This window comes from Myotis lucifugus, unplaced genomic scaffold, assembly GCF_000147115.1.
Source record: "Myotis lucifugus unplaced genomic scaffold, Myoluc2.0 scaffold_18, whole genome shotgun sequence".
Classification (NCBI taxonomy): domain Eukaryota; kingdom Metazoa; phylum Chordata; class Mammalia; order Chiroptera; family Vespertilionidae; genus Myotis; species Myotis lucifugus.
Window position 1 is genome coordinate 8,314,990 of NW_005871066.1, and position 27,922 is coordinate 8,342,911.

At 41.2% G+C, this 27,922-nt stretch overlaps 1 protein-coding gene and 1 non-coding gene across 2 annotated transcripts; one reads left to right on the plus strand and one right to left on the minus strand.

Annotated features, from left to right (window-relative positions):
• Positions 1-26,928, plus strand: SLC26A3 (solute carrier family 26 member 3). Its single transcript, XM_006085446.3, has 19 exons — positions 1-131; positions 635-774; positions 2,149-2,259; positions 2,438-2,610; positions 4,801-4,965; positions 8,367-8,519; positions 8,960-9,042; positions 12,534-12,681; positions 12,793-12,906; positions 13,012-13,089; positions 15,901-15,996; positions 17,616-17,722; positions 19,210-19,279; positions 19,371-19,463; positions 21,302-21,397; positions 21,730-21,963; positions 23,706-23,760; positions 25,525-25,667; positions 26,525-26,928. Exons 1-19 carry the CDS (start codon positions 1-3, stop codon positions 26,546-26,548), a joined length of 2,214 nt encoding a protein of 737 aa, XP_006085508.1. The 3' UTR covers positions 26,549-26,928.
• On the minus strand, positions 16,514-16,619 carry LOC111825242. Its single transcript, XR_002828402.1, has one exon. It is a non-coding gene; the product is annotated as a U6 spliceosomal RNA (small nuclear RNA).
• Positions 26,929-27,922: the final 994 nt, after the last annotated feature.

The window sequence follows — 27,922 nt, forward strand, 5'->3', positions numbered from 1 at the left end:
ATGATCGAACACATTGGGAATCGGTACATTGAGAACAGGCCGGTGTATTCTGCAAACGCCTTTCAGGAAGAACATAAGAAGAAACACAGATATCATAAGACATTTCTGGATCATCTCAAAGTGTGCTGTAGGTAAGGTATTTTTAAAGACACTGGCATTAGAAATAAAGGAAACGCTTTCTCCTACATTTTCAAACTTTCATGCTCTCCTTTCTGGCTCAGGCCCAGAGCTTTCAGAGCCTTCTTATCTTTGGTTTCCAAACTCCGCTGCCAGAGCTGAAAAGGTCGACTCTGAAATGAACACCTCTCAGCTCTCAACACAGTCTTTCCATATCAGAGGACTAATAGACGAGGACAGAGGAACATTCTCAGTTGAAATGCAGGACAGTTCAAGCTGAGGATGACAAATAAGCTCTATTATGGCTAAAGAAAAGCAGCATTTTTCTTTTTCAAAATCCTTTGGTGGTGGCCCAGGGGCAGTTGATATGGGCAAGGAGGTGACTGTTCGTGGGAAAGTTAGTGAAAGTGCTAGTTTCTTCTTTAATATACTATCGCCTTTACCAATTTTCCACCTACAATGAGGTACTGAACTTAAAATTTGATTTTAACTGACCTGTGGCTTTCAATTTTTTCAGCTGTTCCACACAAAAGGCCAAGAGAATTGCCCTCTCTTTACTCCCCATAGCATCTTGGTTACCAGCATACCGGGTAAAGGAATGGCTACTCAGTGACATTGTTTCTGGAATCAGCACAGGGCTAGTGTGTGTACTGCAAGGTAAAATTTTTTTTGATATGTAATTCATCTATCACAAAATTCATTCTTTTAATGTGTACAATTCAGTGTTTCTTGGTATATTCACAAGGTCATGCAACCACCATATCTAATTCCAGAATATTTTCACCCCAAAAATCTCTTGCTCATTAGCAGTCACTTCCCATTCCCCCCTCCATTCATCCCCTTTGCAACAACTTTCTGTCTCTATGGATTTGCCTATTCTGGGCATTTCCTATAAATAGATTCTTCTGTACCTGGTTCCTTTCACTTCACATAATGTTCTCAAGATTCATCCATGTTTCAGCATGTACGGGCATTTCATTCCTTTTAATGGATGAATAATATTCTATTGTATGGAAAAACCACATTTTGTTTATGCATTCATGGGTTGATGGACATTTGGGTTGTTTTTGTTTCTACTTTGTGGCTATTAGGAATGATCACTGTGTACAAGTTTTTGTAAAAACAATTCTCTTAGGCATATAACTGCTGTGTCATATGGTAAAACACTAGCAATATCTGAGGGTTCAAATTTCTTCATATCCTTGTGAACACTGGTTATTGTCTGCCTTTTTTATTTTAACTGTCCTAATGAGTATAAAATGGTATCTTAGCCCAGCCGGGTGTAGCTCAGTGGTTGAGCGTTGACCTATGAACCAGGAGGTTACAGTTCAATTTCCAGTTAGGCACATGTCCAGGTTGTGGGCTCGATCCCCAGTAGGGGGCGTGCAGGAGGCAGCCAATCAATGATTCTCTCTCATCATTGATGTTTCTCTCTCTCCCTTTCCCTTCCTCTCAAATCAATAAAAGTATATTTTTAAATTAAATGGTATCTCATTGTGGTTCTGATTTGTATTTCCTAAGTGACTAACGGTGGTTGAACATCTTTTCATGTGCTTATTGGAGACTTGTATATCTTTTGTGAGATATATATTTAAATCTTTTGCACATTTTAGAATTAGGTTGTCTTTTTATTGTTGAGTTACAAAGGTCATTTATATACTCTAGATTCTAAGCCCTTATTCATAATATGATTTGCAGATAATTTCTCCCATTTTATTGGTTGTCATTTCATTTTCTTTGAAGCGCACATTTAAAATTTTTGATGAAGCCTATTTTATCTGTTTTTAATTTGATTGCTTATGCCGTCGGTGTCATTTCTAAGAAACCATTGCCTAATCCAAGATCACAAAGGTTTACAATTAGGTTTTTTTCCTGAGTTTTATAGTTTTAGCTCTTACATTTACATCTTTGCTACATTTGAGTTAGTAAAGTAACTTATAAATAATAAATTTAAATATTTAAAGAATCTAATGAGAACTTCTGTGATTCCCCTTGCATGAAATATAAACCCTGATGTTTGTGTATTTTCAGGTTTAGCATATGCTCTACTGGTCAACATCCCTCCAAGCTATGGGTTATATGCAGCCTTTTTCCCAATCATAACCTACTTTTTCTTGGGCACTTCTAGACACATAGCTGTGGGTAAGTGAATTTCTGGGCTAATTCATGCTCACACTGCCTTTCCTTTATGAATTTCATTAGCCACACATTGTATCAATTTCAAATTGTGCATAATTCAGAAGAAGAATCAGTTTCTTGTAAAAGACAATTGTGCTTTAGGGAGACATTTATTCACCACAATTCACCCTCTGTTAATTAGGTCCATTTCCAGTTCTGAGTATCATGGTGGGAGCAACAGTTATGAGACTAAGCTCAATGGACAATTCAGATGCTATGGATTTTTATAATAGTTCAATGAGTAATAACTCGGCACTAGCTAACTATAGGGTGATGGTGGCCGCCACAGTCACAGTTCTTTCTGGAATCATCCAGGTGAGCACTTTCTCATATAATCTACCCTCCCAATCTGCTTGTCCTGACCTGTACACGTTTTTCTGATTTTCCTCCTTCTTGCCAGCCCTCCCACGTCCCATTTGATTTGTAGCCCTCCTTCCATAGCCTATAGGAAATAATTGTAGAGGGGCCACTCACCACAGAGGCGAGAGGCAGACCCACATTGCAAAGATGGGTGAACGTGGGTCTAGAGAGAAAGAAAAGTAGGAACAGGAAGGGGTGAGTGAAATGCTGAATTCAATAAAATATAGTCACTAAACATAACTATGTGCAAGCAATAGTGAAACTGGGAGCTTTGGAACTTTTTTCTTTCTGATTGTTCAGGGACTGTAATCTAGTTGGAAGGGTTTGTGGTTTCAGACTTTGAATTGTCCATTTCAAAGATTTGGGAAAAGCTGAAGAGGTTAATGGAGGGGCCTAAAGCCTCTCTCCCAAGTAAAGATGTCATGGACTCCTCACGATGTTGCCTAAGTTTGTGAATAGTGATACCATTGGTTAAAGCCTTTTTTAAAAGAAAGAGTCAATGTATACAAACACATAAGTGGTGTGTCCTATTGACGAACAGCTTGGTCAGGTCTTTCTAAGACATTTCTGAACATAGTGTCCACAGCTCTGGCTCCATTCCAGGGACATGAATGGAAAGGCAGGCCAGGTATCCAAGGGAAGGAAAAATCCATGCAGTCACCTGATTGCAAAATACTGGTTCTTTGGGGCAATTTACCATTTTTGCCCTCAGTTAAAACCGAGCAATTCATATGTCCAATACACAGTTATGTAATTCCTACAAAAGTCAAGCAACTTGTTTGAGGGAATGTGAATGGATGCTCATCTATGCATACTACAGCAGCTAGAATGTGTAACTTAAAATTACATAAGAAAACTAGAGGCCCAGGGCACGAATTCATGCACGGGTGGGGTCCCGGCCAGCCTGGCCCCAAATGGGGGCGGATCAGGGCTGGGCCTGTCGAAAGGAGGAGATGGTGGGAGGTTGGCCAGCCAGCCTGCCCTGATCGGGCTGATCAGGGCCGAGCTGGCTGGGGGAAGGGGCCGTGGGCAATTGGCCATCGGGCCCCACCCCTGATTGGGGTTGGGGGGCCGATTGGGGGCAGAGCTGGCCATAGGGAGGGGCTGTGGGCAGTGGGCCAGCCGGCCCCACACCTGAATGGGGTGGAGGGCAATCAGGGGCAGGGCCGGCCGGGGTTAAGGGGCTGTGGGACTATCAGGGTGGTGGGGGCCCATCAGGGGGTATAGCCAGCCAGGAGGAGGGGCTGTAGGAGGTTGGCCAGCCAGCCCCGCCCCTATTGGGGTGGGGGGTGCAATCAGGGGCGGGGCTGGGCAGGGGGCTGTGGGCCTATGGTGGTGGGGCAGGCTGATTGGGGGCAGGGCTGGTTGGGGGGTGGGAGGGGGTGTTTGGCTGGAGGCCAGCTCTTGATTGGGTGGGAGAGTCTGATCACGGAGGGGCTGGCAGGGGGGAGGGGCTGCAAGGTTGGCTGGCTGGCCCCACCCCCTGATCAGTGGTTCGCTGGCCACAGTGGGTGTCATAGCGCTGGCTTTTTATATATATAGATTGATGAGGACTGATGCTAGGTAAGATTCTGCTATGAAAGGATTTATAGGTGAGTCTTCTAAAGATACTGCACCTTGCCGTAGCTGGTTTGGCTCAGTGGATAGAGCGTCAGCTTGCAGACGGAAGGGTCCTGGGTTCCATTCCAGTCAAGGGCACATGCCTGGGTTGTGGGCTCTATCCCCAGTGTGGGGCATGCAGGAGGCAGCTGATCAATGATTCTCTCTCATCATTGATGTTTCTCTCTCTCTCCCTCTCCCTTCTTCTCTGAAATTTATAGATGATAGATAGATAGATAGATAGATAGATAGATAGATAGATAGATAGATAAAAATACTGCACCTTTAAAAAGGGGGGCAGATAAGCCTGTTGCTTTTGGAGTGAGCTAGACTTGCATGTTATTGAACAGCATGTAACATTCCACCTTGGGGTGTGGGGTGGGGAAAGGGGAGGTGTTCCAGGAGGCAGGGACTCATGCTACTTTAAGGCTTATAAGTACAGGCTGAACCTTTACATTTTGATCATTTCAGTCGCTGTTACTTCAGGTTGCTGAGGTGTGTACTCCTAATCTGCACTAACAAAGGCCTTTGCCCTTCTCCTTCCAGTTGCTCATGGGGGTTCTGCAGGTTGGATTCATGGTGATATATCTGTCTGAATCCCTCATCAGTGGCTTCACCACAGCTGCTGCTGTTCATGTTCTGGTTTCCCAACTCAAATTTATGCTACAATTGAGTGTCCCGTCACACACTGATCCTTTTTCACTTTTCAAAGTAAGTATGACTTTTGCTTTAAAAATGTTTAAATACATGTAATTCACTATCGTGTTTCTGGGAGAGCTTTGCTTTAATGCCGTGGGTCTTGCCTACAACATCCAAGAAACAAATGGGTTGTGAAATGTATTCACATTAAGAAAAACTTAACCGGTTTGGCTCATTGGATAGAGCGTCGGCCTGCAGACTGAAGGGTCCCAGGTTCAATTCGGGTCAAGAGCATGTACCGTGGTTGCGGGCACATCCCCAGTAGGGGGTGTGCAGGAGGCAGCTGATCGATGTTTCTCTCTCATTGATATTTCTAACTCTCTATCCTTCTCCTTTCCTCTCTGTAAAAAATCAATAAAATATATTATATATATATATATATAAAAAGTTAGTGACAAGGAGAACAACATTGAAAATCAACCACACCTACTGAACAACATTGAAAATCAACCACACCTACTGTACAGCTAATGGGAACAACAGAAAAAAAAGTGCCACTTCTCTTATATTTGACTGCTAAATATTATTAAAAAGAAAATAATCTACATACATTATTAAAAGCTTTAATATTTTGACCCAAATTTTTTAAATTTTTCAAAATCTTATTTTGAAAGAAATGTGCTAATTGAGTGAAAATGCTTCCCCATTTCTAAAAAGCAGATCTCATTCTTTTAGAATTGAAGTTCTTCTTACTCTTTTATGCATCTCTGTTTATAAAGCAAAAGGAAATTGGCCAATATGTAAATAGGACAGTGGTTCTTCCTCCTAAAGGGGATGTACTATAGAACAGTATTCTTTTTTGTTTTTTAATTTTTTCCCACCACCATTTATTCCCCTATACCCTCTTCAATCTCCACCCACATCCCTTCCTCCCATAATCACTGCACTGTTGTTAGTGTCCATGAATGAGTTCTTCCTCTTTTTTCTTCTTTTTTTTCTCAATCCTTCCACCCACCTCCATCCTCCCCCACCTCCATTCACAGTTGTCTACCTGCTCTCTATCTATGAGTCTGTTTCTATTTTGCTTGGTAGTTCAATTTGTTCATTAGATTCCACATATGAGTGAAATCATATGGTACTTGTCTTTGTCTGACTGGCTTATTCCACTTAGTATAGTGTTCTCCAGGTCCATTCGAAGGGTTGAAAAGGGTAAAATTTTCTTTCTTTTTACAGCCAAGTAGTATATCATTGTGTAAATGTACCATATCTGTTTTATCCATTCATCTACTGATGGACAATTGGGCTGCTTCCAAATCTTGGCTATCCTATATAATAAAGAGCTAATATGCTAATTAGACCAGAGGGCAGAACGACCTTCCGGAACGACCAGTGGGCGGGGGGTTGGGCCAGCAAGCCTGCGCCACCAGGCCAGCCATGGTGGTCCCAGCACCCCCTCTTCCACAGAGGTGGCAGGAGAGGTGGTGGCACAGGCCCGGTCCTAGTGCCACACCTTCTGCAGAGGTGGCCTCAGGGGAGCGGGCCTAAGCCACAGTTGGACATCCCCTGAGGACTCCTGGGCTGCCAGAAGGATGTCTGACGGCCAGCTTAGGCCTGATCCCCCAGGGAGCGGGCCTAAGCTGGCAGGTGGACATCCTCCGAGTGGTCCCAGACTGCGAGAGGATGCAGGCCGGGCTGAGGGCCCCCTCGAGCGCACGAATTTTTGTGCACCGGGCCTCTAATTGTAAATAATGCTGCAATGAACATAGGGGTACATTTACCCTTTCAAATTAGTGTTTTGGGTTTCTGTGGATAAATTCCAGAAGAAGAATTACTGGTCATAAGGCAATTCCATTTTTTTGAAGTAGCTTCATACTATTTTCCACAGTGACTACACCAATCTGCATTCCCACCAACAGTGCACAAGGGTTCCCTTTTCTCCACAACCTCACTAATATTTGTTATTTGTTGATTTATTGATGCTAGCCATTCTACTCTGACAGGTGTGAGGTGATAGCTAATTGGTTTTAATTTGCGTTTCTCTGATGATTAGTGATGCTGAGCATCATTTCATATGTCTATTGGCCATCTGTATGTCCTCTTTTGAGAAGTTTCTATTAAGGTCTTTGGCCCATTTTTTAATTGGATTGTTTGGTGGTGGTGTTGTTTGGGTGTTGAATTGTATAAATTCTTAATAAATTTTAGATATTCATTATCCTCTTATCTGATGTATTGGTGAATATTTCTCCTATTCAATATGTTTGTCTTTTCATTTTGTTGATGGTTTCCTTTGCTGTGCAAAAACTTTTTAGTTTGATGTAATCCCATTTATTTTTTCTTTTGTTTCCCTTGCCTGAGGAGATATATCAGAAAAATACTGCTACAAGAAATGTTGAGATTTTACTTCCTATGGTTTTTTTCTAGGGTTTTTATGGTTTCAAGTCTAACATGTAAGTCTTTAATCCATTTTGAGTTTATTCTTCTGTGCAATTTAAGAAAGTGGTCCAGTTTCATTTTTTTGCACATATCTGTCCAATTTTCCCCAAACCATTTACTAAATAGACTGTATTTAGCCCATTGTATGTTTTTGCCTCCTTTGTCAAATATAAAGACGTGGGTTTATTTCTGGGCTCTCTATTCTGTTCATTATAGAGAACAGTATAGATTCCATAAAAAAAACTACTAGAACTGATCAATGAAAGCAGGATACAAAATAAATATCCAGAAATCAATTGCATTTTTATACACCAATAATGAACTACCAGAAAGGGAAACTAAAAAAAAAAAATCCCATTCACAATTGCTTCAAAAAAAAAAGAAATACCTAATAATAAACTTAACCAAGGATGTAAAAGACCTGTGCTGGGAAAATTACAAGACACTGAAGAAAGAAATTGAAGAAGATACAAATAAGTGGAAGTATATACCATGTTCATGAATAGGAAGAATTTACCATCATTAAAATGTCCATACTACCCAAAACAATCTGCAAATTCAATGCAATTCCTATCAAGATACCAATTTTGTATTTCACAGAAGTAGAACAAATATTCCAAAAATTTATATGGAACCACAAAAGACCTCAAATAGCAACAGCAGTGTTGAGAAAGAAAAACAAGGTTGAAAGAATCACGCTACCTGATATCAAACTATACTACAGGGGCATACTAATCAAAACAGCATAGTACTGCCTTGGCTGGTGTGCTCAGTGGTTAGAGTGTTGGCCTGCACACTGAAGGGTCGCAGGTTAGATTCCCCGTCAAGGGCATGTACCTGATCTGGGTTGCAGGTCTGATCCCTGGCCCCAGTCAGGGTGCATGTGGGAGGCAACCAAGCAATGTCTCTTTCACTCGCTATCAATCTATGTCAGTTCTTTTGCTTCAATTCTTATTTTTATGTATTTGGAAATAATTGAGTGTCGTAATCAAATTATACATTAATATAGCACTTGGGTGTTTTTGTTTTTATAATTTTAGATACTAAATTCCATATTCACACAAATAGAGAAGACTAATATTGCAGACCTTGTGACATCCTTGATTATCCTCTTCATTTTATTTGTGGTTAAAGAAATAAATCAGCGCTACAAAGCCAAACTTCCAGTGCCCATCCCAATTGAACTCATCATGGTAATTGATCATCTTAAGACTTTCTCTCATAACTCATGAGTCTCACAGTTGTATGTTGAAAGCCCTTCACCATCTGTAGATCAGGAGGTTTTAGTGGGGCAGATGCCATCTCGGCAGTTTCTGGACCTAATGTTTAGTACAGTTTCATCTTTATTCAGAATTAAGAATTTTCTCTTTTGATTTGGGGTTTATTCTGTCCATTTAAGTCAAGACAAGGCTGGTGCAGAAGGCAAGATCTCTAAGAAGTTGATAGATGCATTTGAATTAATGTCTCAACTCTGGTGGGACATTAGAATTGCCTCAGGACTTCTTAAAAAGTAGCAAAGCCTGGGCTTGAGATTCGTATCTAAGAGGTCAAGGGATGGTTTTTGGCATTTTTTGTAAAGCAAGACTCTTAGGTATGTCTCACGTTTCTAACTTGGGCAATTTGAACTTTGCAGACTGTGATCGCAACAGGCGTATCCTATGGCTTTGACTTCGAAAGAAGGTTTAATGTGACAGTGATTGGGGAAATGTCAAGTGGGTAAGTGTGTCTTTTGGGATGACATCCCCAAGCACTCATTAGAGAGTAAGCAGAAGTTGCTAAAGACAGCCAGCTGAAGCGCATTAATCCAGGCTAGAATCCTCCCTGCATGTGGCATTTATGAGGGAGACTCACTCCTCTCCTTCTAGGAAGGAGCCACGAAGGACATAGGGGTCTGCAGTTGCTAATATCAGGACATGTCTCCTTGTGGAAGAACTCCCAAACCAGACAAACAGGGACTTAGACACAAGTAAAAACAAAGTAGTAAAAGCAGAAAAATAGGCACTTCAACCTGCTTCCCCTCATAAAAAAAAAAGAAAGGAAGAAAGAAAACCAAATGAAACCAGATTTCCTTGTCCATAAATTACTACAAACAATATGTAGTGTTTTGCTTGTGTTACTGGAGCCAAGAGCCGACAGTTCAAAAGAGACACTGAAGGGGTACCTGGCACAGTGCGTGAGCAATCCAGTTAGGCACACCCTGTCCTCTCTCGTGATCAAACTCAAAACAAGGCCAGAGCAACTCTTGCCGCTGCTGAAGGATGGGGGTCCAATTCGTACGAGGAATTTGAAAACACAGAGATTGAGAAGAAAGATCCAGATTTGTGCTGTCTTTCCTTTTGCTGCCCTCTGACCATAACAGCAATTTCTTCCAACAGGCTTACAATGATAGGCTGTATTCCTGTTTAAAAACATGCTTAAGATGTACTTGAGAATTCCAGGAATCAGCATCTATATGCATTGCTGATTTAAAAACAGCCAACTTCTTTTAAAAGTGTATATATATGATTTCTCTCCACTCTGCAGTTTTCAAGTAATTACATTTTAATAAATTAAAGATCTTGTCAGAGGGTTTTAGAAATAAAAGATAAACTTAACATCACTGAGTTACAATCTTAGAGACTTTACTTTGTGACCGTATTTCAGTTGTCAATGGACCTCTGTCCTCAGGGTGTGTGGGATGGGGAAGGGAGGAATTCACGTGTATTAATTGTTACATTCTACAGTGAGGCAGTGTAGCTTAGTAGGCAAGCTCAGGTGTTCTAGAGGCCCGGTGCCAGGGGTTTAGTTCTGACTCACTTTGCGTGGCCTTGGGCTCAGGGAGCTACATAAATAACAGAGCCAAGAAATGAACTTAAGTCTTCGGACCACTCTGTCTATGGTGTTTAGAGGCTAGAACAAAAGATTAATAGCTGGCTTCTGGTTATTTTGATATACAATGCAAATTTTAATTGTATCACTGATTTTAGATTTATTTCATGAATAAATAATATTCCAAGCTAATTTTCTGATTCGTGATAGCTACAGAATGTGAGATAATGGTACTTCTTCAAATCAGAGCTGAAAAATTTTTAACATAGATATTCACAAATAATTAAGAAAGAGTTGAATGGAGCCTAACCCACCGCCAGTAAGTTTTAGATGTTTATAGGAGCTGGGCATTTGAGTATATTGCTGTTGGGTTTGAGTTATTTGTTCTGTTTAGAATACAGTTAGTAAATAACATTTAACTGCTCTAAGTTTATGAGGCATAAGCACAAAAGTATCCTCTGTGAGGTGAGCGTTTTCCTGACACAACATCAGTCTAAATGGAAACCCTCTGTCTGCTTCGGGGCCACAGTTGGCTCTAGCAGTTCTGTGGAGCCCTGGACACAGTCCAAGGCCCATCTGTTTGCTAAGGGATTTCCATGAAAGGCTATGTTATCAATGGAAAGAAGACTTTCTTGCTGGCCTTGCCTCAGAATTGCGTTTCCTCAAAAGCCTCTATCCATGGGCAACTAGTGGAAGCATTGTAGGGGATGCTTTGCACCCTTTGCAACAATACCAGTGGGACCTAAGATGTTTTGCATGAAGCTGATGGGGATATAAATATACGTTATAATATGCTTATACCAGCAAAATCATCTCCGATGTACCACTGCCATTGGGCTGTGTGTACAATCTTGTATCAAATTCAAGTAGCACTGCTTTTCAACAATAATATAACAGATTCCAAAGTTTGCAAGGATACTAAATTCTTGCTAGTCATGCTCCGAAGTGAGGCACCATTCATCCTAGATTGCATTTATTCATTGATTTGCCCCAAATTATGGACCGCCTGATATATGCCATGAAGACCGGTCAGTTCTGGTCACAGAATAGTGAACCAGTCACAGTTTCTGCTCAGTATCTGGGGTGGGGAGGTTTCAAGACTTAGGGAAACACAAAGAATCTCTCCTAACCCTTGATGGTGAGGGAAGACGTGCTAGAACAAGCATGTCAAACTCAAAGGCTAACATGAGCAAAATAAACAAGGTTTAAGTTTTTGTGGGCCACAGAAAAACAAAAGCTTCAATTTCCATAGAAATGTAGATTTATTTCAATAGAGACATGCTGAATAAAAAGGGCTGACGTAAATGACTAATCATTAATATAAAATAATAGAACATTTTAATAAAAATTAATTTTTTTCTTCAACATTAACTTACGAGACACTGAATAACTGCACAAATTAATAAGCATGCCGCAAATAAACCTATTTTTTTGTTCTCCGAAGGCAAAATATTTCCTGTTGCGCACATCAAACAAGTCAATCCAAGACTAACGACATGGCAATCAGCTGCTAAAATATTCACTGCTAGTATTAGTGGAGAGAAATGGTGCACCTGCGTGTAAGGGAAATGAATGCAACACGATTATAGTAATCAGTCATTAGCAAATGTTGTAGTTCGTTATTAACACGTTAAGCGCCCAGTCAGTCACTGGTGACTGACACTATACTTTCCACCTGGAAGACAAAACAGGCTGGGCCCAGCTTAACGTAACTAGAGGCCTGGTGCACAAAATTCATGCACGGGTAGGGTCCCTAGGCCTGGCGATCAGGGCCGATCTGTGGGGCGACCAGCGGGGCAATCATGGGGCCCCTGCTGGCACCCACCTTGGCTGGCCTGGGGCCTGCGGGCTGGGGGCAGCTGCTGTGTGGAGCATCTCTCTCCTGGTGGTCAGTTTGCATCATAGGGACCGTTCGTTTCACCGGTCATTCTGCTGTTGGTCGATTTGCATATTAAGCTTTTATTATATAGGATTATGTATAACAGGATATTGTAAAAATTAATTTACAAAATTTTTATTAAAATGTTTCTTACATAACATTATATTGGCTGGACCACAAAAATATTCGCTGTGGGCCACATGGGGCGATGGGCCGAGAGTTTGACATGCTTGTGCTAGAAGGACAGGGATGAGGGGAATGGTTCAGGCACAGGGAACAGCAAATTAGAAGCTTCCAAGGTGAGAGAATGGGTGGCACATTTAAGAAACAAACAAACAAAAAAAGCTGGGTATGGTTGGAGCATACATTCTGGGAAATTGTAGCGATTAAGCAGGAATGGAGGGAGGGGGTAGATGGGGGGCCTTGCTAAGGAATTTGGACTTTTTCTGAGTGCAAATGGATGCCATTGAAGGTGTCTAAGCAGGTTGGTGACCTTCAGACTTGTTTACTTTAAATTCAGATTTGAGCCACCTATCACGTATGACTTGGAGGTTATCAAAGGAACCATCGGGGACAGCTTCAGCATTGCAATCGTTGGCTTTGCAGTGGCCTTTTCGGTTGCCAGCGTTTATTCCCTCAAACACGATTATGCGATTGATGGCAATCAGGTAAGTGTACAGCCGATGCTGGGTCTAATTCAGCATCTTTAAATAATGTTTCACGTACACAATACCCATGGCGCTGCTCCTAATGAAGATCCCTTCTCGTCCTCTTGTCAGGAGTTAATAGCCTTGGGAGTGAGTAACATATTCACTGGATCATTCAAAGGATTTGCCGCCAGTACCGCCCTCTCCAGATCTGCAATTCAAGAAAGTACTGGAGGCAAAACGCAGGTATTTCTGGACCTTTGCGTGGAAGGCCATCCTAGCTTAGGCCCCGGGGAATGCCAGACCGTGGGAAAAGTTGATTTTGTGCTGGGAATGTTTTCATCTACACAGGTTGCTGGGATTCTCTCTGCTCTCATCGTGCTGATTTTCATTGAAAACCTGGGATTTCTTCTGGCGCCACTACAAAAGGTACCAACCCTCCCTCTTTGGATGCTATCTCTCTCCTGTGGGACCCTGGTTCCTAAACTCTCGAAACATAAACCAAACGGGAATATGAGGTAACTGCAAACCTTCGAGCACTCTTCTCAGCCGGTTCTCTACGGGCCGTAAGTATTTCTTCTTCCCCTGGTAGCATTTTGTGAATGCTTGGAATGCACATGCCCAAAACACCGTATCTACTCTACTCTTCCCATGTTCGTAGCCCGGAATATACTTGATGTTTAGACAGAAAGACACCCTGGCACAGCGGCTTCTATAATATGAATTGACTGAGGTGAAGATTTTCTTAAAGGTTAAGGTAATCAGGGCGTCGACCTAAGTCAGAGAATGGTGCTGCCAGCCACACAACCTGTTCTCAGGCATCCGCCCTGCAGCTCCCAGGGTTTGGTTTGACTCCAAGACCAAAGCTGTCAGATTGCAGGATGGGAGCAAACAGCCAAATACACTGGGGAGGGTGCCTCACGCTCCTCTGTCCAGCCCTCCTGAACTGTAAATGTTGAGGCTTTCCCTGCAGCGCCCAGATGGAAAACATAACAGCGGACTCCGGAAAGCATGGGCTCTCTAGGAAGCCAGACAATGGTAAACATGCAGTTCTTTATGGTGTGTATAGGATTGTGAGGGAGTGTATGGAGCACTGGCTCTAGAGTCCTGTAGACCTGCTTCTAATCCTGGCTCTGCCACTTGTTGTCTGTGTGCTTCGGGGCAAATTACTTAACTTCTCTCAACCTCAAGTTCCCCCCCCAAATATCCTTGGGTGAGGATTAACAAAAATACTAAATAAATAAATAAATGCAAGCACACACCGCCCCCTGCACAGAGAATTCTGCCCTATTGTGCTTCTTCCGGGTGCATTCTTGAGCTTTCCCTCACCCACATCAACTTGGAGAATGAAAGAAACAATTGCCATATAAAACCATAGCTCTCCAGTGAATAAGCAATGCCCAGAGACATTGTCCAGGATTAATCAGAACTCCTGCTATAAAGGATTCACGTGGTGAGTTCTTAGACCATTGTTCTGTAATGTCCTTGTTTCACCCGAGTAGCTGCTTTGCTTTTTTTTTTTTTTTATCACAGGAGAACAAAATAACCCACAATGATAGCTAATAATGAATGTTTCTTGGGTGCTTTCTAAGTATCGGCAGAATTTTATGCATTTTACATGTATTTCGTCCTTTTTATCAATGATACTGTGGATACCAGATAAAACTCCTCTCTACGGCTCCTCAATGCTCTGCAGGCTTTGTTATTTAAGGGCGCTATTGTGTATGTAATTCATTTCAAATGGTTTTCCCTTGGAATTCTGACCAGGTGGGAAATAATGCCTAATGAAAAGACAACTATGTCTCTTCTGCAGGTGGCACTGGACATGCTCAATGCTAAAGTCCCCCAAACAATAAGCAGGAGGCTTATTACAGAGGGTCTTATGGAACCCTCCCCCAGCTACCATGGTGATGACAACTTTTTTCCCTAAATATATCTTTATTGATTTCAGAGAGGAAGGGAGAAGGAGAGATAGAAACATCAATGAGAGAGAACCATTGATCGGCTGCCTCCTGCACGCCCCACACAGGGGATCAACCCACAACCCAGGCATGTGCCCTAACCGGGAATCAAACCATGACCTCCTGGTTGGTAGGTCGACGTCAGCATGCAAATTCCATAGCCCATTCGGAATGGGACAGCTTGAATTGGGGGTGAAGGCTAGGGGCACACATCTACCATTGTGTTAAAATGTAAATAAGAGTCTGACCAGCATGGCTCAGTGGTTGAGCGACGTTGACCTATGAATCAGGAAGTCATGGTTCAATTCCCGGTCAGGGCACATGCCCAGGTTGCAGGCTCAATCCCCAGTTGGGGATGTGCAGGAGACAGCCGATCAATGATTCTCTCTCATCATAGATGTTTCTATATCTCTCTCCCTCCCTCTCTGAAATCAATAAAATACATGTAAAGAAAAAAATCTAAGAAAGGGAGCAAACTTGGCTAGTCGGCATGTTTCACCTTAACTGGCATCATTCCCTGTAAGACGAGTAATCTCACTTGGGTATGTGAAGGAAGAACCAGGAGCCCAAAGTGCTGCTGTAGCAGAGCTGCGTTTTCTACCCAGATCTCTTAGCAAATGTACTATTCAGTGGTATCTGCATCAGGACTGTTTAAAAGAGGCTATGTTACTGGGTGGTTAGTACTGGCTTTGGAAATAGTCATTCATTAGCTCATCCGCTCACTCACTGAATAATTATTAAGCCCCTCCTGGATATATTCACCGTGGTCAGTTCTGGGGATACAGCAGGGAACGTGAGAGATGTGGCACACGCTGTCCCAGAGAGTCTGCCTCAAAGACGCGTTCACCTCTGCAGCCTTCAGCTTCCTGTTTCAAAACGGCACGATTGCTGAGCATCGTCGAAGTTTTGAATTCTTATTCCAGGACCTCAAGCTCCCCAAACTTGTTTTTAAACAAAGAGCAACTCCCTCCCCCACCTTCAATAAGTAGACACACAGTAGCCTCTCGCTGATTGAGAAGAATTTATATCTGTCATAGGTCTTAGGACCTGCCTTTCTCTGTCCCAAGGTATAGGCTGGTATATGCTGTCAGGTCATCGACGCCACTGTCACTGTGGTGGGGAAGGTCTGGTGTGTCTTGCATGGCACTGCCACCAGACAAGGGTGTACACTTTGCTTTGAGGCCCTTTAAAGGGCTCACTTATCTACAGCCTTCACCTTTGCTTCAGGGTGGCTTATTTAGTTATCTGAAAGTACATCTGCCATTTATGTCTCTTACAGTCTGTCCTGGCAGCTCTAGCACTTGGAAACTTAAAGGGAATGCTGATGCAGTTTACAGAAATACGAAGACTGTGGCGGAAGGATAAGTATGATTGTGTAAGTAGAGGCAATGGCATTTGAGAGAAAAATCAGGATGGCACTTCATGCTGAGGTAAAATGCCTACTTATATTGTAAACTCTGAGAAATTTTGTTCCTATATATCTGTTAAAGTGACTTTAGTTTGTGTTATTTACTATCTTTAAACAGCCCACTCTAATGATCATTCTCTGGGATTTTCATTTAAAAGGGTGAGCTTCTTGCAAGTAGGAAATGCTCCAGGACACACTAGTAGATCACTTCCTTAGATCTGTGCTTAAAATCCCTGCAGTCCTCCCAAATGCCACAGAAACTCTGAAGTTCGGGGTATGCATTGCTTCTGTTCTTCATCACATCATCTGTTAGTTCCCAGAGGATCTGTGAGAAACTTAAATTCTGAACAATCTTTTGGAAGTGCTCTATAAAAGCTCCCCTTGCTCTCAGCATGCCTTGTTGTGAGAAGCAGAGCCCATAATTATATCAGGGTCAAAGTCTGTGGCATAAGAACGCTTAACATACCCTCTAGTACTTTACAAGCAAAAGGTAATAAACTACACCTGGTTTACTTTTTTTTTTGCTAATGTCCTTGCTAATCTTCTCTGTATCGTTCCAATTTTAGTATACGTGCTGACGAAGCAAGCACTACACTTGGTTTACTTTTGTTCCGGCTAGATAATTGTTGAGGATTTTCACAGCCCTTTGGCATACTGATTCTTTTTTTTCTTTATTGATTTAAGAGAGGGAGGGAGACAGAGATAGATAGAAACATGAATGATGAGAGAGAATAATTGATCCGCTGCCTCCTGCACACCCCACACTGGGGATCAAGCCCACAACCTGGGCATGTGCCCTGACCGGGAATCGAACCATGACCTCCTGGTTCCTAGGTCGACGCTCAACCACTGAGCCACGCCAGCCGGGCCATACTAAGATTCTTGGAGAGATCATCACTATGAATAAAACCAGCAGACCAAAAGTATAATATGCCCACTAACCTGCTCATTTTAAGGAACAGCAGCTGGTTCTGGAATTTTAGCTGTGACTGCTAGACTCAATCATTTTCTTGACCAGGCCGGGGATGGGATTAGCAGTGGATTCACTCTCTTGGGATTTTTAAAAAATATCTTCTTGTGTTTTCTGTGGTTCAGAACCTGAGCCAGTAGAAATGACCTCTGGAGGCAGGACCCTTCTCCTGTATACTTCCAACTTCTGCTGTGTTCCCTGGAAGTTCATGCTTTCTCGAAGCAATGAACCTACCAGGTAACACATTGTGCTTGAATCAGAGTCAATTGAGTGATTCCCAAAGTGGGCGCTACCGCCCCCTGGTGGGCGCTGCAGCGATCCAGGGGGGCGGTGATGGCCACAGGTGCATTTGTTTTAACTTTTTTTGTATTACCTTTCTATTCTGAGTTCAATAAATGGTTTCCTAATTTCAAACTTCAATGTTTCTAATTTACACCTTTCTTTACTATATTTTACGAAAAAGGTAGAAACATTAATACATATATCTTTCTGTTTAATTAAAGTTTTAAAAAAAATTAATTTCCAGGGGGCGCTGAGTAATATTTTTTCTGGAAAGGGGGCGGTAGGCCAAATAAGTTTGGGAACCACTGGTGTAGATGTTGCTTTCCTTTTGCAGCTCATTTGGATCATGACCTTCATCTTTGTCACTGTCCTGGGACTTGCGTTAGGCCTGGCAGCTAGCGTGGCGTTTCAGCTCCTGACCATCGTGTTCAGGACCCAATTGTGAGTGATTGTCTCGCTGTGTCCGTGCAGACTTTGGCCTGCCAGTGTTGGGAGAAAAAAAACTTGTCGCTGATTAAGGGGAGAGTAGTTTAATGGATAGGCAGGCAAATCTATCAAGATTGGCCAGTCTGTTCTTCCTCAGGTTGCTCACCCCAAAGGACAATAGAATGGCCCAAATTAAAGCATTAGCCTAGGTCTCTCCAGCTGTTGGTCTGCTCCCTGCCTGCACTCAAATTCAAAGAAATTATAGAAATGTATATGCCTTAGATCAGTGGTTCTCAACCTCGGCTGCACATTAGAATCACCTGGGAATCTTTTAAAAATCCTGATTTCTGGGCCTCATCCTCCGGAAATTCTGTTTCTTTGTTATGGGGCGAGGCCACAACATTAGTAACAAAGAAACAGAATTTCCGGAGGATGAGGCCCAGAAATCAGAATTTTAAAAAGATTCCCAGCCGAAACCTGTTTGGCTCAGTGGATAGAGTGTCAGCCTGCAGACTGAAGGGTCCCAGGTTCGATTCCGGTCAAGGGCATGTACCTTGGTTGCGGGCATATCCCCAGTGGGAGATGTGCAGGAGGCAGCTGATCGATGTTTCTAACTCTCTATCTCTCTCCCTTCCTCTCTGTGAAAAATCAATAAAATATATTTAAAAAAAAAAAGATTCCCAGGTGATTCTAATGTGCAGCCAGGGTTGAGAACCACTGCCTTAGACTATTTAAATTGGGGAAATGTGTTACTGAGAAGATGGTGAGATTCTCCATGTCTAGTGGAGTATTCTTCCTCTTTATAGGCTGTTAGATTGTACTCCCACCTGAAAAGCATGGAGCTGACCTAAGAGAATTTCTGAAAGGCCCCTCTCATCCTAGAATGCCACAAAAACAACAACACTTAGAATGATTGATTCTTAATGGTCATCCAGTCCAAACATCTTTTTTATTCCACTCAGCCTAAGTTGGATTATATTGTGACAGAGATATAACACTTCTTAGCAGCTAAGCAGTTCCATATCACAGTGTTATCATAGTTTAAGTTAATCCTTGACTGATGGAATGCATTTATATTGCAATGTTCCTGCATTCATTGATTCATTTATATTTTCATTCATTTCTTGGGGACTCACACCAAACATAGAAACAAACTGAGTGGTCACAGGCAAATCATCATACTTCCCCATGTCCACATCTGTACAACTGAGTAAACATGTCTGTCTTTTTCACCAAATAACTGTGATATTCAGAATCAAAACAGCAACACGAACAGAAGCTTTTTGTGAACTGGGATATGGTAGGTGGGAGGTACTGTCTTAGGAGCTGTGGCAGAATAAGGAAAACCAGGTGTTGGCCCTCCATGGTCTCTAAGGGCATAGTGAATCTTTCACATTTTTTAAAATGAACCTGCTTTGGGATGCTAGCAAAACATCAGTGTTAGCTTTCTAGGCCTCCCAAATATGTATGCATGATTTATGTGGCGTTCATTCTCCCTACAGTCCGAAATGCAGCACACTGGCTAGTGTTGGACGGAGCAACATCTACAAGAATAAGAAAGATTACTCTGACGTAAGGAAGATTCATTTTTTACTTTGATTTGCTAAGTTATATTAATATGAATCCACTGGGCACCATCTAATATTACGTCTCTGCCTTACAGATTTATGAACCAGAAGGAGTGAAAATTTTCAGATGTCCATCTCCTATTTACTTTGCAAACATTAGTTTCTTTAAGCAGAAACTTATTGATGCTGTAAGTTTAGGGGTTATTAATTTTTTTTGTAATTCCACCAGATATCTAGAAATGAAATGTTTGTTTTGTAACAAGAGAAGGTCATTGACTTCACCTATGTTGAGGCTGGGTTTTGTTAATGTTTTTGTATCCCATATTTTCCAATATGTTGGAAAATAAGATTTTTTGAACAACTTCCAATATACAGTCACCTTTTATTAAATTCTGATGCAGAGTAAAAAGATCACAATGAGATTTGGGGCTACTGGTTTTTCATAGATATTGTCCTACAGATTTTCCTGAGGAATCAACTTCAGAAAGAGAAAAAGAGTGATATTTAATATTTGGCTGTATCATTAAAGAGATTCAGAATAGCAAACAAATATTTATAATATAGATGAAATTAATAAATATAACACAAATGAATATTTAATATGAAATAACAACTGAGTGTCCTGGTGGCCTGTAGAGAAGATGACAAAGAAGCAGTCTTTAAGGTTAAGAAACAAAAGCTCAGCATTTACTCTTGAACCTGCCTTTTGATCTACTCTGTACTTTGCATAGAGTTTCTGCCTTAGCCCTCACGATTATTATTAGACTAGAGGCCCTCGCAGCAGCAGCCCCAGAAGGACGTCCAGAAGTACATCTGGTCTAATTAGCATATTATGCTTTTATTATTATAGATTGGTGTGCATCAAATATTTTTCTACCAAATTTTTTTACAATAATGGATCATATTGTGTATATGGCTTTATATACTGTCCTTTTCACTTAATCTAGTATCTTTCCATCCAACTACTTTTTTGGCCAACTTTTTTTAAAAAAATTACATAATTTGACTCTCCTTACCTATTACTCTGGAGCTATATGTTGCCACAATAAAAACACATTTGTTTTGAAAAGGGGAAAATGAAGGTTATCCTCTGGTTATTATAAAATAATTTAATTATAAGATAAATAAATTATAAAATCACATAATAATAGATATTATAAAATTTAATCATATGCATTTTAATAGAATAAAATTATATAGAAGCAGAATACTAATTAGATGCCACCCATATTCATTAAATAGAAAATCCTATATAATAAAAGGGTAATATGCAAACTGACCCTAACAGTAGAAAGACTGGGAATGACTGGTCACTATGATACACACTGACCACCAGGGGGCAGACGCTCAATGCAGGAGATGCCCCCTGGTGGTCAGTGCGCTCCCACAGGGGGAGCTCTGCTCTGCCACAAACCAGGCTGATGGCTGCCAGTACAGCAGTGGTGGTGGTGGGAGCCTCTCCCGCCTCCTCAGCAGCGCTAAGGATGTCCGACTGCAGCTTAGGCCTGCTCCCTGCTGGCAAGTGGACATCCCCTGAGGGCTGTCGGGCTGCCAGAGGGATGTCTGACTGCCAGCTTGGGCCCAATCCCCCAGGGAGCGGGCCTAAGCCAGCAGGTGGACATCCTCCGAGGGGTCCCAGACTGCAAGAGGGCATAGGCCGGGCTGAGGGACCCCCCGAGTGCACAAATTTTTTTGCACCAGGCCTCTAGTAAATAAAATAAAATCCCTTAAGAGTTGTGTGGACCAAAAATACAAACAGATTCAAATTAGAATTTAGGCCCATTCATGGATCATTTATGGACATATCCTGGATGGTACACAGGTTTTTAAACATTAATCATTGCATACAGGCTGAGCAGACCATCAGTTTGACACAATGCTCTCACTGATGTTGTTTGAACCACTTACATTTTATTACCAATATATGTCTCAATTCCTTAACCTACCCTACTTAAAATCATTAGAAACATGCTATATAAGTAGCAGAATATTCAATACTGTTGTAACACAACAATGGGTTTTTCAGGTTGGCTTTAGTCCACTTCGAATTCTACGCAAACGCAATAAAGCTTTAAAGAAAATCAGAAAACTGCAGAAGCAAGGCCTGCTACAAGTGACACCAGTAAGTTTCTTGACCGCATTTCTGTGTATTATAGCTAAAAGCTCAGTAAAATGTAGGTCAAGATGTTGGTTCCATTCTTTTGATATAAAATGCCAGATAAACAAGGTATTTCATGTGCCAATTAATGTGGTATTTTTAAATAGTATCTTTGAGGCTCTCCTTCAAATTTTATCCTCCTAGGACAATTTGTATTATCCAAAGAAAAGAGTTTACAATCTCATTTGCTTGACCCAACTTTAAATCTGTGCTTCAGCCAGTCACTGGCCATCTTTGACACACAGAAGGTATTTCTCCATCGGAATTTCCATGCATATTACTGTCCTCTCTTGCAGAAAGGATTTATATGCACCGTTGATGGCTTGAAAGATTCCGATGAAGAGCTGGACAACAATCAAGTAGAAGAACTGAACCAGCCAGTCAATACCACAGACCTGCCCTTCCAGATAGACTGGAATGCTAACCTTCCGCTTAACATTGCAGTCCCTAAAATTGAGCTTCACAGCCTCATCCTGGATTTCTCAGCGGTGTCATTTCTTGATGTGTCTTCAATGAGGGGTCTCAAATCGGTAATCCCTTTTTTCTTAATGGAAATAACCAATCAGTGACTGAAGGTGAAAAACTGTATTTGTGGAAGGATGCTCCTTTAGACAATACACATTTAAATAGAAGCAAATTATAATCTTAGAATATTCCATGGAGGGAGTGGGAGGGCAGGTGGGGCACGTTCAGCGAACTCTTTAAGAGTGCATTTCCCATGAGACTGGCATAAAATTTTGAAGGCAACCAAACCTACATTTCTAATCTATGTTGATCCTGCTGGGAGACAACTCTGCTCTCACACCTATGAAATTTCAGGCCTGTGGCACCTTCATATCTTTATGGACATTGTATCTAAATTGTCCTAAAATACAGAAGATTTGAAAAGTTCTTGGGAAATAGGGCTCCTTTTGTTTTGATCTGATATAAGCTGATGGAATTTCACTTAGCTAAATAACAATCTTTTTTAAAAGGAGATGTGTGAAAGAATAAGTATGGCAAGCGATTTGGAATTTAAAAGCAGGACTGAAACAATCCGGTTGCTCTCTGTTTTCTTGCCATGGTTTTGTGGGCATTTCTAAAATAAATTTGTTTCTAACAGAAATGCAGAAATAGGTAAAGGAAATTTAAGAAATTCCACATTTCCTTCTTCTTTTGCTTGGTTTTTCACAAAAATCTGCCTACATAAGAACAGAGCTAAGATAAGATCTATTAAGTAGGGTGAACGCAGACAAAATTAAAAATAGGATAATTTAATTCTGTTCAAACTTCTCTTAAAAAAATCTTAAGTCTGCAGACTGGTTGCTCTTTCTTTGCTTTTTTTTGTGTGTGTTTGTATTTGTTTGTGTCAGCTTTGAAGCAAAAAATACGCACACATCATATTGATTTTTTTTATCCTAGCATACTGATTTTTTTTTTTTTTAGGATAGCACAAAGTACAGGGACTCTGCCTTACATTTCATTAAAGCCCAACTTTTTAGCTCAGTGTCTCGTAGATCAACCGTATACACTACTTCTCTCACCTTATATCAGCGGTTCTCAACCTGGGGGTCGAACGACCCTTTCACAGGGGTCGCCTAAGGCCATCGGAAAACACATATATAATTACATATTGTTTTGTGATGAATCACTATGCTTTAATGATGTTCAATTTGTAACAATGAAATTGGGGGTCACCGCAACATGAGGAACTGTATTAAAGGGTCGCGGCATTAGGAAGGTTGAGAACCGCTGCCTTATATGATCTTAATGATATCTCTACTGGTATTTGCCCTTAGCCTAGAGACCAAGAAATTGAATAAAGATTTGTTGGTTCTGGACACATCTAGTTACTGGGGACAGGAATAATGAACAACTTATGTGTGTGTAAATAGAAAGCTCTAGCTGATAGAAAAAAAAAAAACTTTTAAAATTAGGGAATGACATCAGCGTCATGGCATATTGAAAAGACTCCTTTGTTTCTCCCTGAATTTAAAATTAAATCAGAGGTTACCTGGTGAGTTAAAGCACAACATTTCCCCATCACACTTCCCAGAAGAATGATCACTTTTGACTTCCTCCTTCCGGGGAGAAGTCTTTCCTTGGGATTTATCTCTTTCTGTCACGGAGCCTTGTTTTGAACTTTAGTGTCTCTTGATACTATTCTCTCTTTTCAAAATGTAACAGGTTCTGAAAGCATTATGTCACCCATACACTATAATTATGACAGTTTTCTTTACATTTCTGACGAGTGAAACTGTTCCCCAAGGAAGATCTACTTTCTTTTTAACAGATTTTGCAAGATTTCATCAGGATCAAGGTAGATGTGTATATTGTTGGAGCTGATGGTAAGTTGTTTTATTTTTAAATTCTGACAATCACTTCAGGTTCATTGCCAACTCTCGATCTCTCCAATAACAGCTATTTTTTTATGATCACCAAGAAGGAAGTCTAATTTTTAGCTGAGCCTATAGAAATCCCTCTGGAAATCGCATCTTTATGTTTCAGTTCTGTCGATATGCAATTAAATTAACTTTGCAATTTGAATCCTAGTTTAATAGGCAGCAAAAAAGAAGTGGCTATGTAACCATTTTTTACTCTACTCTTCTTGGAAAAGTAGGTTTGTTTTCTCTTTTCTTGCCTCCCTTGATTCCGCAGCCCATAATAACCTGGTTTCTGCTTCACCTCACTGATGAGGTCATCAGTAATCCAGGTTGTCAAGATCAACTGCCTCCCTCCTAGCCTCATTCTCATGGAGCCCAAAGTAGAAACCCAGGAGCCACCCTTAATTTCTCCTCCTCCCCGTCCCTCTGCATTCAGCGAATCACCTGTAGGTAACTCCTGTTGAAACAGTCTCTTGCTCTTCACTTCCACAGCCTCAGTCCACACCTCTATCATTTCTCATCTAGGCCCTAGGAAAGAAGTTTCTAGCTAGTGTCCTGTCTCTAGAACGTTCTCCTACCCCATTTTCTGACTAGGAAACTCTTTCATGGCCCTAGCCTGTTTGGCTCAGTGGATAGAGCACTGGCCTTCAGACTGAAGGGTTTTGGGTTCTATTCCGGTCAAGGACATGTACCTTGGTTGTAGGCTCAGTTCCTGACCCTGGTGGGGGCACATGCAGAAGGCAACCAATCAATATGTCTCTCTCACATTGATGTTTATCTCTGTCCCTCTTCCTTCCACTTTCTCTAAAAACCAATGGAAAAATATCCTCCAGTGAAGATTAACCACAACAAAGAATTTATCCCTCAGGCCCTGGCCGACATGCTCAGTGGTTAGAGCATTGACCCAAGCACTGAAGGGTCACGGGTTTAATTCCCAGTGAAGGGCATGTACCTGGGCTACAGGGTGATCCCCAGTGCATGTGGAAAGGTGATGTGGGGTAGTCAGAAAAGATGTTTTCTGATGGAACCCAGCAGCTTTGGGGAAATGGGCTACAGTAAATAACTGGTAAATAATAGGTCTGGCCATCCAGAACTACAGCATGTCATTGGTCCATGAGCAGATGCTCTATTTTGGCAGAATCACAGTTTGTAAAAAGAAGCCACACTTGATGCATCAACCATTTACTGGGGAGATTAACTCACTAGGCTCCTGCCTAAAAGAAAGTGGATTGATTTTCTTCTAAGAACTACTAAAAGTTTTTCTAATTTTTTTTTTGTTGTTGTTAATCCTCACCCTAAGATTTTTTCCCCCCATTGATTTTTAGAGAGAGTGGAAGGGAGGGGGAGAGACAGAGAGAGAGGAACGTCGATGTGAGAGAGACACATCAATTGACTCTGCAACTGGGGATTGAGCCTGCAACTGGGACCAGAATCAAACCCTCGACCCTTCAGTCCACGGGCCGACGCTCTAACCACTGAGAAAAACCAGCTAGGGCAGTTTTACTCATTTAAACCTTTTCCTTCAGTCTTTTTACCTTAGGACATTAAATATATACTTTTATTAGAAAGGTATCCTCTAGTTCCAGAAAGCACTGTACTTACTGATGGTACGCTGGTGTCATACCGTTGCAAACCCTAGACACTTAACCAAACACCTATGAAATGTAAGTAAAATTTAAAATTAATTTACACTAAAATTTAAAATTATTCTTTCTTCTCTCTCTTCAGATGATTTCATTGAGAAGCTTGTACGGTGTGAGTTCTTTGATGATGAAGTCAAGGACTCAATATTCTTCTTAACAATCCACGATGCTGTTTTGCATATTTTGATGAAAAAGGATTACAGTACTTCAAAGGTTAATTTCAATCAGGTACCAGCTCTTTGGTGACTTTTACATTTGTAGAACCAATCAGAGAGCCTCACCAGCAACCCTCTGCCCAGTAGCTGGATTGAGAATTGTCACCAAGTTTTCGAGGGTAAAGTATAGGAACAGAATTTAAACCTGATGCCTGATCAAAGCTTTAGAACCAACGGAATGCAGTCAGCACCATTTTATACCTGTTTCTCTGTATTTACAAAAAGAAACATTCAACGTCAGCTCCTTGCATTAGAGCAGTGGTTCTCAACCTTCCTAATGCCGCCACCCCTTAATACAGTTCCTCATGTGGTGGTGACCCCCAATTTCATTGTTACAAATTGAACATAATTAAAGCATAGCGATGAATCACAAAAACAATATGTAATTACATATGTGTTTTCCGATGGTCTTAGGCGACCCCTGTGAAAGGGTCGTTCGACCCCCAAAGGGGTCGCGACCCACAGGTTGAGAACCGCTGCATTAGAGTCGGGGGTAGGCCTCCAGGGGTGACTTATGTAAAAGCTGAGTGTACTCGTCCAACAAACACACATAGCCCCTTGGAGTGTGTGTGCCCCTGAAACAAATGTGAAGAAATACATTTACAAGTTGTATTGTTACTTTAAGTTAAATCAGGCTTTTGAAAGATAGTTATGTTACTACCTGGTGTCACATGGTTTTACGTTAACCAAGTGGCAATGCAAGGTATTTGATTATTAACATTCAAGACAAAAAATGTGATGATTCTGTCAGATTCTAGGTCTAATCCTAACCCTAATTTTATAAGATTGACTACATTTTAAATACAAGACATGATTATTGAAAGGGATAGAACTTAAGTTGGTTTTAAACAAGAACTTTTTGTCTTCCAGGTACCAGTTGAAACGAAATTCTAACCAAAATATGATCCAGAGGGATACTCATCTGACGGTCACACACAGAACAACTTTATACCCAGAAAGTTATTGATGTATTCATACATTGTATGAAGAATATTGTTATTTGACACAATTATGTTTCAAACTTTGGAACAAGATTGTTCTAGCTTGGTATATTTTTTTCACATATGTAGTATAAAATGATGTAAATACTCTTAATTTCATAAGCTTGTAGATTTATCAAAGGAAGAAATTGTGTTTATATGTATTTTTATAGCACTGACAGATTTCTATCCAAACTACTTTCATGCATGTTTTATTACACCAATGCTTTGAATCTTGTAATTTATACTGTTCATACAGTATGTAATTAATACAGCTCCACTTAACAAAATCAATTTGTACAGTAGGTGTGTCGTTTTATTAAATTTCTTGTTTGCTTTCTGAAATACGCTTGTTGCGAGTCCCCTTTATAGTGGTCTGGCTGGAAGCTTGCTACACGAGAATCTTCTAAACCCCCTGTAATGAGACTTCTTTGTCCAGATTTTATCATTATCACTGTAGCTTTTTAAAGCATCCAGCCTCCTATCCGGATTTAGACACAATCTTTTCATAACTAGCTTTTGAAGCAAATCCTTATCCCCCCCCCCCCACCTCTTAATATGAAAATTGTGTCAGCTAATGGAAGATAAACACTGAAAAGGCAAGAAGGTAAAAAGGAAAGAGAAGACTTGATGGGTAGCCCCTCCTCCCTGATCTTCCTGGGAGGAAAGAAAAGATAGCAGAGGAAAGTGTGACTCTCTCTTCACTGCTGGTCATTTTTTTGCAACTCACAGGGCAGAATAACAGCTCTGCAGCTCCGTTTAGCTGGTGAATGAGTCAGCACACACATACTTCTCTTTTTCACTGGCACTGTTCTTGGTGCAAACAATAGTATTTATGTAACAGTGAGAAATTAAACATCAGCACCAACAGAAAAAAGATGCAGTGCCCTCTGTTCAACATCAAACCACTTTGTCAATGGGAGATGTGGTCTCAGTTGTTTTAGGTCTCGCCTTTAAATATTTGCTCTCAAAGTAACTTCCATCCTTTATTAGTGTCTTTACTGCATGGGCTTGTCTACTGGACTTTAAAACCAATTACAGAAAGGTAAAAATAAAGGTTTATTCACATAGCTACTCTTTAAAAACTAGAATATCAACACAAGGGTCCCAGGTTCGATTCCGGCCAAGGGCATGTACCTTGGTTGCTGGCACATACCCAGTAGGGAGTGTGCAGGAGGCAGCTAATCGATGTTTCTCTCTCATCGATGTTTCTAACTCTCTATCCCTCTCCCTTCCTCTCTGTGAAAAATCAAATAAAAACATGGGCCTATTCAGCTGATCGATGTTT

Coding starts and splice junctions, on each gene's coding strand:
- SLC26A3 (XM_006085446.3), top strand. CDS start 1: ATGATCGAACACATTGGGAATCGGTACATTGAGAACAGGCCGGTGTAT. Junction 775..2,148: donor GCTAGTGTGTGTACTGCAAG/GTAAAATTTTTT, acceptor GTGTATTTTCAG/GTTTAGCATATGCTCTACTG. Junction 25,668..26,524: donor CAAAGGTTAATTTCAATCAG/GTACCAGCTCTT, acceptor TTTGTCTTCCAG/GTACCAGTTGAAACGAAATT.